Source organism: Salvia hispanica, chromosome 3 (genome assembly GCF_029641045.1).
Source record: "Salvia hispanica isolate PSC_SH4W2 chromosome 3, Shi_PSC_v1, whole genome shotgun sequence".
Lineage (NCBI taxonomy): Eukaryota > Viridiplantae > Streptophyta > Magnoliopsida > Lamiales > Lamiaceae > Salvia > Salvia hispanica.
Window position 1 is genome coordinate 9,608,528 of NC_142694.1, and position 11,154 is coordinate 9,619,681.

Genomic DNA, 11,154 nt, shown 5'->3' on the forward strand with positions numbered 1-11,154 from the left:
TCTCAATCTCTCCTTCGTGTTACTTCTCCGCCTTTTATTTTTTATTTTCACTTAAGTTATTTCGCGCATAGTCGATTTCCTATTGATTAGGTATGTTTCATAATCATTAGTTTACTGATCTATGTATGTATCGTTCTATAGTTTGTGTTTATTTTGGATTTTGTTCTATTTCTTGTCTGATTTTACATTCTTTTTCATAGGTTGGATCATGTCGTTCATTTTTATTTGCACGAGAGGGAAATGCTAAATTTGGGAGTGAATGCGAATCAAAATCATATGATTGTAAGTTGGCATTCGTATGTTACTTTGTTTTCGTATTGATGATATATTATCATCTTGAATTGTTGCTTTTTTTTGTTATTTAGGTATAATCCCATGTTACAGATGTTCTCCGTAATGTGACCGGTTAACTGACTTCGCGTGGAAATACGTTGTTTCAACCTTCGATAACCTCGAAGGAAGGTTCACGATTTGCCGTTTCACGGATGATTTCCGATTGGCAGCAAAGAGAGAGCGAAAATATTCTTGTTGTACACGTTAGGTTTAGGAAAAATATTTCATTCATAAAAAGCATGGTAAATAAAATACCCACAGACCCTAGGGCGGTTCGACTTAAATATATATGAGTATCTTATATATTATGACTATTGTAATATTTTGTTTTTGGTAGATAAATTAAGCGGCAAGCTAAATTACTAATCTTATGTTACACTCCATAAACAATAAATTAAGAAATTAGAGTATGAAATACTAACCTTGCAATTTAAGCCCAATCAACTTATTGTTCTTTCCGTACCATTAACCCTTGAAATGGTCCATATTTTTCATACACAGCTCACAAAACTTAATCGCAGCTCCATGAGGAAAACGTATATACGCTCAATTTGTTCTTCATTTTACTTCTCTACATTTTATTTTTTATTTTCATTTAAGTTATTTGGCGCATGGTCGTTTTCCGGTTAATTTAGCTAAATTTCATTAATCACTAGCTTACCGGTCTATGTACCAACTTAATCGATGCCCCGTAAAGAAAACGTAAATATTTTCTCAATCTCTCCTTCGTGTTACTTCTTCTTTTTTTATTTTTGATTTTCACTTAAGTTATTTCGCGCATAGTCGATTTCCCGTTGATTTAGTTAAATTTCATAATCATTAGTTTACTGATCTATGTATGTATCGTTGCTATAGTTTGTGTTTATTTTGGGTTTTGTTCAATTTCTGTCTGATTCTACAGTCTTTTTCATAGGTTGGAACATGTCGTTCATTTTTATTTGCAAAAGAGGGAAATGTTAAATTTGGGAGTGAATGCGAATCAAAACCATATGGTAGTAAGTTGGTATTCGTACGTTACTTTGTTTTTGTATTGAATGATATATTATCATCTTGAATTGTTGCTCTTGTTTTGTTATTTAGGTATAATTCCACGTTACAGACGTTCTTCGCAACGTGACCGGTTAACTGACTTCGCGTGGAAATACGCTGTTCAAACCTTCGACGACCTCGAAGGAAGGTTCACGATTTGCCGTTTCACGCACGATTTTCGATTGGCAGCAAAAAGAGATCGAAAATATTCTTGTTGTACACGTTAAGTTTAGGGAAAATATTCCATTCATAAAAAACATGGTAAATGAAATACCCACGGACCCTAGGGCGGTTCGACTTAAATATACATGAGTATCTTATATATTATGACTATTGTAATATTTTGATTTTAGTAGATCAATTAAGCGGCAAGCTAAATTACTAACCTTATGTTACACTGCATAAACAATAAATTAAGAAATTAGAGTATGAAATACTGACCTCGCAATTTAAGCCCAATAAATAAAGCTCAATCAACATATTGGTCTTTCCTTACCGTTAACCCTTGAAATGCTCCTTGTTCTTCATACACAGCTGCATTCTCGTCTCTCAGCCTTAATGTTCTTGCCTTTGATGCATTCTCGTCTCTCCATCCGACCTGCGAATCTCCAGCCTCTGGCAATTCCTCGGGCTCCGTATTGATCTCCTCACATACCTATTGTCTCTCTGCAACCTCCGAATGTAGTATTGGTGTGCTCGTATCAACCCCTCTCCGTTAAGAATCACCTTGACCACAAGGTGAATATCCGGAAAGGTCGCAGAAATGACGTCTAGCAGCTTCAATGAAGACGAGGCCTCATCATCTGACCAACACACCAAAACTTGTTTCTCTAGTTTCCCTGCACGTCACACAACCCTCTCATCCATAAAAGACACGGGTCGGGAAACTGGTCTATAACCCACAAACTCCGCAGGTAGCTTCACTCCATCGACATCCCCAATACCAGCCACAAACTCACATAAAAGGCTAACACGAAATACGTTATGGATCCTACTCCCTTCCGACAAACGCAGATGGTGGGCAACTGGACCTATCCACTGCAGCACTTCAAAAGGCCCATAATATCCCTTCGACAACTTTACATATTGCGGCTTAGCCACCGAATGTTGGCGATGAGGCTGAAGCTTCAGCCACACCAGATCCCCAGGTTTGATTTGTCACAGAATAATAAACTGAACAAAGTGACACGTGCATATGTATATAAATTTGTTTTTAATATTTGTTGGTTATTGCTACATATATTGGTTAAATAATATGTTTGATTTTTGGGTCGTGGAATTAAAGGTAAGATTTATATACACTAAGTTGTGGCTCATATAAACCACTAATATTTTTCATAAATAAGATATCAGTGAAATTATTTATTGACGTGGGTCGTAGGAACTACACGTATTATCAGGTTCGGCGGCTGACGCATTTTTGGCAACATCTCATCCTCAACATTTTTGCGTGTAGATAATTGTATAGTATATAGAGTGGTGAGAGGGTCCCACTACTGTTCAGAATGTTTTAAAATACGTACTTGATAAATGTTGGTTTTGAAATTATATAATATGTGTGTTTTTGTACTTGATAAATGTTGGATTATTTATTTTAAAATTTGGAATTTATTTATAGTAAGTGCGTAAGTCATAAGGGTTTGAGGTGCGACACTAGTGATCCAACTGGTCTTCAACATTTTCCTACTGAGGCTATTCTTACTACTGTATCTCAGACTGATCTTGATCAGAGTCAAAATCTCAATTTTGATGATTTTGTTTTCGATATGGATTTATGCTCCTCTGGGTGGAATTGTTTCAGTAGTATTTCAGCATGAGGCTAATCTTGCTGACATGACACTGACTGATCTTGATCAAGATCAAGTTCTCAATCTTGATGATTTGAATGTGGACAATGAGCAACAATTATGCAAGTTAGGTATTTTAATCTCTATTCATTGTTTATATTAGAGTAAAGGCTAAAATTGGTATTGAACATATGGCCATTTTACGTTTTTGGTTCTAAACATTATCATTTGGATTTTTTGGTCCTGAACATATGAAAATTTGATCATTTTGGTCCTCCGTCAACATTTCCGTTAAAAACTAACGGTCAACGGGTTTAATCTTAATTTTGACCAATATTAAACTTTTTAATTCTAATTTTTTACTCCCTAATTAATTTCCTAATTATTTTAATAATTATTTTAATAATTATTTATTTAAAATCAGATTTAAATAATATAAAAAATAAAATGAAAAAATGTAATTCCTCTTCTCCTACGCCCCAATCTCCGTCTCCGTCCAATCCAACTCAATCACCATCGCCAACAACACCTACCCCACCTTTATCAGCTCCGCCTACGCCCCAATCTCAATCTCCTGAAACTGCACAACATGTTTCAATTCTTGAAAAAAAAAGAAAGTTGGGGACTAAGGGGAGGGGGGGAGAGGGAGCTCCACCACGTCATCGGATTTGGAGGCGGAGCACGAGAGGGAGTGGCGGCGGAGGCGGCGATGCGGCGGGGAGAGGAAGTTGGGGGCGGGGCGGAGGTGGGGTTTAGGGGAGATTAAAGAGGTGGATGGCGATGAAGATTGAGGAGAATGCAGCAGCGCCAATTGATTGAGGGGAATTGATTGGGGAATTATTGATTGGCATGTGGGGATGGAGTTGTGGAGGAGAGTGAGAGTGGAAAATCTGCATTTGATTAAGATGGATGAGGGAGATGGCGGAGGCGGAGCTGTTGCCTTCAACAGAGATGAAGATTGGGGCGTAGGAGAAGAGGAATTACAATTTTTCATTTTATTTTTCATATTATTTAAATTTGATTTTAAATAAATAATTACTAAAATAATTAGGGAGTAAAAAATTAAAATTAAAAGTCTAATTTGGTCGAAATCAGGATTAAACCCGTTGACCGTTAGTTTTTAACGGAAATATTGTCGGAGGACCAAAATTATCAAATTTTCATATGTTCAGGACCAAAAAATCCAAAAAATAATGTTTAGGACCAAAAACATAAAATGACTATATGTTCAGGACCAATTTTGGCCTTTACTCTTTATATTATTTCATTTATTTCATGATTTTTTCTAAATTTTACATTGTGTTTTGTACTTTAATATGTGGGAAGCAAATCAAAATACTCGGGAATAGTTGTGGTTGCCATCATTACACATTTAATTCTCATTTGTAGGCTCTCTTACTTTTTGTGATGGACTTGTAGTATGTTATCTAATGTACTAGGATGTTTTCTAATCGTACTCTTTATTATGTCTTATTTGCCACCTAACTAAAAGCTTAGAAATTTTATCTTAATTATCATTAGAGTTAATTGATTTGTGTTGTTTAATAATGTTCCATTTTTTTTTATTTTTTATTTTTGTCTGATTTTCCGTATGATAAGATGAGGAATAAACTGTTGCAATAAATCAGGAAGAGCAAAATGAGTGTAGCTTATCCAGTAATATGAGAATCTCTTCAACAAATATGGACTCTTTTGCGTCACTACCGCATGCAAAATTATAAATTTTCAAATCATGACGCCCATATGAGATTTATATGCTGCTCAGGTAATGGAAAACATATTTAGATCCTTATTATTCATAATAAACCACCTTCCTTCTTTATAACAGGAGGGAACATCTTTTTAAGTCCACGAACTTTGTCAAAGTATCATTTTAGGTCCGTAAACCTTGAAAATATCATTTTAAGTCCATCAACTATGGGTTAATATCATTTGAGGTATTTTGATTTTTTTTTACAAAAATGCCCTTAAGACCTTCAAAGATCAATTTGGACAATTCTTTCGCCAATCATCTTGCGTCAGAGACATAGAATCCAACTATTTTTAACGGCACATTTTTATATTTAAATTCAATTTAGATGTTAATTGATCTCCATTTTGAAATTCATCTCCAAATGACAATCCAAATTAATAGCTATCTAATTTCAAAATAAATAAACTAAATAGAATTCACCCATCACCTATTGCAAGTTATTAAAATGGAGTTTAGATTGAAAAAATAAAATAAAGTATCAAGTCTCAATTCACTATCATTAAATAATTAGTCATCTAATAATTGGAAAACAGAAACATATTTTTTACGGCAAATTTTAATTATATTTAAATTCAATTTGGATGGTAACTGAATTAAATAGTAGTAAAAAAATTGTTGGACTCTAGGTCTTTGACGCAAGATGAGTAGCGAAAGAATTGTCCAAATTGCCCTTTGAAGGTCTTAAGGGCATTTTCGTCCAAAAAAAGTTCAGAATACCTCAAATGATATTAACTTGTAGTTCACGGACCTAAAATGATATTTTCAAAGTTCACGGACCTAAAAGGATACTTTGGCAAAGTTTGTAGACCTAAAAAGATGTTCCCTCTTATAACAAAAATGTAATCAGTATACTATCCTATTGTATGAGTTTTACTATTTACAATAAACTCAAACCCATTTTAGTGTAAATATCATATCAAATATGATTTTACTCCAATCATTTACGCTAAACTCAACCTTAAAAGAATATTCTCTATATTATGCATTTTTTACTCACAAAATTAGAAAAACTTTAAGGTTTTGGTTTAGTGCAAACCTAAAGATATGTATTTTTTTCTCAAAAACCAAAAATGAGATTGCTTTTTGAGTACTATTGGAGCTAAATACATATTCCATTTTAGATTTTAGTGTACCCTTGGAGATGGTCTAAGACGAGAGATTGTCAAGTAAAGCTATAAAACAAAAGATTGCATCTCACATAGGAATAAATGAATGGCAAATTATTGTAGAATGTAGTTATAGAACAAAGACTTGCATCTCACACTACAAAAGAATGAACTTACCGAGCACGAACAATATATGCTCGGAATTTTCCTAGCAAAACATTTGATGATCAGTTATTTTAAAATTTTAGTATCAATTTTAATAAATTAAAATCAAATTTTATAAATGGTGAATAGCCTTTTTTTTTAATTTCCGTCTGTGACAATATGTTAACGTCGATTGGATCCTATTCAAGCAATTTTTTTAGTCTACTTAGGACAAAGCCATTAATAATTAAGTAATTAACGAATAACGATCCATATCCTATTGATTCTGAGCCCCAAAAAATAATCTAAACAACCAAATACAAGAAGAAAATATACTAAGAGTATGACATAAAAGTAAAAACATGTGGCTCTGCCCAGGGTCGAACTGGGGACCTTTAGTGTGTAAAACTAACGTGATAACCACTACACCACAAAATCACTTTATACCATTTTGTTTTATTCCTTTTATATGTAAGGAACCTTTCGTTTTCCAGATAATTAATATTCAATTCATTCAAGTCTATAATTTCTTGCAACAAAAAATTGAAAGTACTTTCCCTTTGTATATGGGTAGTAATCTTACTCAAACATGCATATAATTGTTGAACCGTTGCGACCAAACAAACCCCATCTATTTATTCATGATCATTCTTGTCTTGGTTTGCAGATCAGCTCTGACCTGAAATGTTTAATAATCTCTGCAGGTCTACAAATTATGAAAAGGGCCATTGCTTGTTGCTAAATTTGTTTATTGCCTTTTCATTTTCAAAGCCACCATATTACCATCCCATTGTAGCAACTCCTCATATTTTCCTTGATTATTGTTTATATGTATTCAACATTGAGAAAAACAATAGCCTCTGCAGCCCATCTGAAAAAATGCAGTTTTTAATCATGTTTTCTCATCACATTCATTCTGTCTCAACAAAAATGACAAGAAAGCTAAACAGGGAATTCTCTTTTCCAGAAAATGAAGCCACATCATCACCATCTAAAACACTAATCCTCCAAAAGAATTCAAAGAATGAGAGCTAAAACAGAAACAGCCATCTCTACTTTACCATCAAGCATCACCAGTGTTTCAAAAACCACTCAAACTCAAACCTAAACCTATTCAGATTTGCCGTTACTCTTCACCGATAGGCTTCTCTTCATCCGGCTAAAAGGCCCAACCGCCCCATCCATAATGTACATGTAGATCACCTGACTCCAAGACCTATACGAATCCAAGCCATCATAATACTCGGGTGCAATCTCCTTCAACTTGTGCAGCTTATTCCCGGGAATCCTTGGGAAGTCATGGTGCTCGTTATGGTACCCCACGTTCCATGTCATCAGATTCAAAGGGCCATAATACGAATAGGTCTCTTGACTCGGGTTGAAAACGTAGTGTTCAGAGATGAAGTGGCCAGCCATAGGGTGCATCCCACCTCCAACAAATGTAGAGAGCATCAAATAACCCAATGCCTTCCACCCCCACAGATACACCACACCAACATCCAGCCCTGCCTGCACAATCAAGTTGACAAACTCCCACAGCCCCGGAGGCTTTGGTTTGAGAAACAGAGGGCGAAGAGCGTAAAAGAACAGCTGCATTATGACCCAAATTGATTTGGTGAAGGCATTTCTAACAAGAAAGGCCTCGGCCCTACTGGGAATGTCCATGTCAACCCCATCCACGCCTTGATAGCGATGGTGCTCGAGGTGATACTTTTGGAAGGTGACAGACATTGGCACCCCGATGGGGAGGTTAGCGAATATGCCAAGCCACCGGTTGTAAACTGGAGTGGAGAAGGCTAAGTTGTGGCTGAGCTCATGGATAGCCAAGAAGAGATTGTTGTTGAGAAAAGAGCCAAAGAAGTAGGCTACAATTAGTATCTTCAACCATGATTCATTGCTCAGGAAAGCTGCAGTCCATATTTGAATGAATACAACCCCAGCAATCTGAAAATCAGCATAAATTCTCTCATAATGAATTCCCCAAAATCACAATACACAGAAGCATAGCATTTAAAGAAGGTCTTCATCATAACAAAAATTCACCAAAAATATGCCTTGAGATTCAACAAAACATGAAGCTTTTGAAGCCTAACAACTAAAACCCTCCAAAACATACAATGCAGCATATTGAAAAGCAGAAAATAAAAATCCAATCTTGGAAACGTAATTTACCAATATCATAATTTAAATTTCAAACAAAAAAATCCAATTAATAGGAATGAAAAGTGAAAAGAAACCTGGAGAGAAGCAAAGGGATCAGGGCCAAAAAGATGTCTGATTTGAGGGTATTTGGAAAGGATGAGTTTTCTGCGGGAGGCATGAGGCTCGTCTGTGTAAGACCAGAAAAAGTCAGAAGCCATGACTCCCTCTTCTTTTTCTTCTTCTCCGTTGTGTTTCCATTGATGCCCCATTGCAGCTTCGGACTCTCTCCCCACCTCTTGCCGTTGTTTGATTTTCTGGGAAAATATTTCTTATTGTTTGATTGTATTTTTTTGAATAAATGTGGGCACGTTTTCGCGATAGAAATGGTGGAATCCAAAATCCAGTCGAATATCCAGCAGGATTTGGGTTATTTCATTCTAACACCTAATTATATTTATTGCCAATATTTGTGGTAATTATTTTAGATTTTGGAAATTAAATGTTGGCTGATTTTCAGAATTCTTATAAACTTACTATACTAAAGTAAATGGGTCAATCTTACTGTATAAAATTAGGGGAAAAGCTAGACAACCATATTACGTACAACCATAAACTGGTTCAATTGAAAAATAAACCGGTTTATTAATAATTTCTGGTTCAATTAAAGCTGAATTTACCTTTATATCCTTCATTAAGTTTACCGCCTCTTTATCTTCTAAACCCAAAACTAGCGTCTGCTTCCATTCAATAAAAGGCGCCTAATTTCCCTCTCTCCAATTTTATCTCTTCCATATTAATTTCCTATATTCTAGGATTCAGTTTGTAAACACTATTTCATTATTCATTTATAAATAAAATCTAAAAAGATTTGCCCTATCTTCTATTATCCGTGCATTATATAGGCATTGCCCATTGTATGAATTTTAAGGTTTATTTTATGCTCTATACTACAAATTGTTGGATTTAATTTTGTTTGAAATATTAATACAGTATAAAAAAATTTGATTTATTTATAATTTTTGGTTTAGCACCAATTAAATCTATTTTTATAATTGAAAAATTCATTACTCATCCTATATATAACAGTTGAGTACCAAGACAGAGGGTGAGAATTGTTGTGATCGGTTTTCTAACACAAATCAATATTTTTTCTTACTATATATCAAGTATGTTCAACTGAAATAGTTTAACCTCAAAAAAAAAAAATTCACATAATCATCCAACTATTTAATTTTTAAAATAAATACTAATAAATTTTTTTGTTTGACTAATGATTTTCTAAATATATTTTTAATATTGCAAAAATAGATAGATAACTAGTGAATTATTCTCATTTAATTATTTGATTTATAAGAAAAATTCTAATGATATTTGTATTTCATTAAATAATTATTTTAATGTGCTTGAAATCTAATACTCCCATCACAAAAAACAGATATATTAAGCTGTAAATTATTCTTATTCAACTATTTGGTTTCTAAAAAAATCCTAATAACATTACTGTTTTAGTAAAGAAACTTTTATAATGTATTTGAGATATAATATCACAAAAATAAATAAATCAATTAGTGAATTGTTCTCATCCAACTATTTGGTTTGTAAAAATAATCCTAATGACATTAGTATTAGATTTAAATAATTTTTAATATAATTGAGAACCAATATTAAAAAAAATGGATGGATCAATTAGGAAATTATTTCCATTCGAATTGTTTGGTGTGTAAAAGATATTCTAGTGACATTAGTGTTTGAATAATGAATAGTATTTTTTTAATGTGTTTGAGATCTTATATTGCACAATAGATACATCAACTTCAAAATTATTCTGGGATGATATCATGAAAGATTATCAAACTATGGAGTATATTTGTACCAAAATAGATATCAAACTTCCATTCTTTTTTAAATAAGATATCAAATCTGTTCAATTTTTTGTTATAATTTAATTATTTACTGATCTCTAAAAAAATAAAATTATTATTAATTCACTATTTACTGTTATTAAATAGTCACACTCATGAAAAATAAGTAAAATTCAAGATATTACAAGAATATAATATTCAATATAATATTTTAAAACGAAATATACATTTTTGTAAAACATGCAATATTAAAAACGGTATGCACACACATATAAACTTGTATTTAAATTATTAAAATTTTCTGTTGGAAATTAGTAAGAATATTATACGTATACCCTTTATATATAGTAAAATAAATAAATGTACATACTTAATTATTTTGAAATCTATTTGATTGAGATAAATTAGGTAAATAATTTGTGGAAGAAAAATAAATTTTAAAATATTAATAATAATAAAAAAACAGATTAATACTTTATTGAAGAGAAACAAAAGTTTAATGTCTATTTTGATACTCCCTCCGTCCAAGATAGCGAGTCATATTTCTTTTTGGGATGACCTATTATAAGTGAGTCATTTCCTTTTTTTTAGTAAAAAATTATCTCTCTTACTTTATTCTCCATCTACTTTAACTCTTTAAATATGAATTCCTTAAATTTTATGTCCAAAAAAAATATTTCGCTTATCTTGGGATGGAGGGAGTACAAAATTTTGTTTGAAACGCTACTATTTTGATTTCAAACATTTTAGTTTAGTAACCTGCCATGAAATTAACCCGGACTATTCTAATCCACCTATTTTATTTCTAGAAAAATTCTAAGGAAATTGTTGTTTGATTAAATAAAATTTTTAGTGTTCCTGATTAAAAATAGATAGATCAATCGGTAAATTTATCCGACTATTTGATTTATAAGAGAGATCCTAATGATTGTTTGATAATATAATAATGCTTAGAATCTAAAGTCACAAAAATAAATAGATCAAACAATGAATTATTC

The 11,154-nt window shown here is 32.7% G+C and overlaps 1 protein-coding gene and 1 non-coding gene across 2 annotated transcripts; both read right to left on the reverse strand.

Annotated features, from left to right (window-relative positions):
• Window positions 1-6,517: 6,517 nt before the first annotated feature.
• Window positions 6,518-6,590, reverse strand: TRNAV-UAC (transfer RNA valine (anticodon UAC)). Its single transcript has one exon. It is a non-coding gene; the product is annotated as a tRNA-Val (tRNA).
• Window positions 6,591-7,039: 449 nt separating this feature from the next.
• Window positions 7,040-8,693, reverse strand: LOC125202577 (sphingolipid delta(4)-desaturase DES1-like). Its single transcript, XM_048100999.2, has 2 exons — window positions 8,390-8,693; window positions 7,040-8,096 (listed from the first exon to the last, which is right to left on the reverse strand). The coding sequence occupies exons 1-2, from the start codon at window positions 8,561-8,563 to the stop codon at window positions 7,263-7,265; spliced, it is 1,008 nt and encodes a 335-aa protein (XP_047956956.1). The 5' UTR covers window positions 8,564-8,693; the 3' UTR covers window positions 7,040-7,262.
• Between the last annotated feature and the right edge of the window lie 2,461 nt (window positions 8,694-11,154).

What these genes read in the sequence shown, in the direction of transcription:
- LOC125202577 (XM_048100999.2), bottom strand. Translation starts at nt 8,563, where the DNA reads ATGGGGCATCAATGGAAACACAACGGAGAAGAAGAAAAAGAAGAGGGA. An exon ending in ATCCCTTTGCTTCTCTCCAG is followed by an intron (nt 8,097 to 8,389) that starts GTTTCTTTTCAC and finishes GCTGATTTTCAG; the next exon opens with ATTGCTGGGGTTGTATTCAT.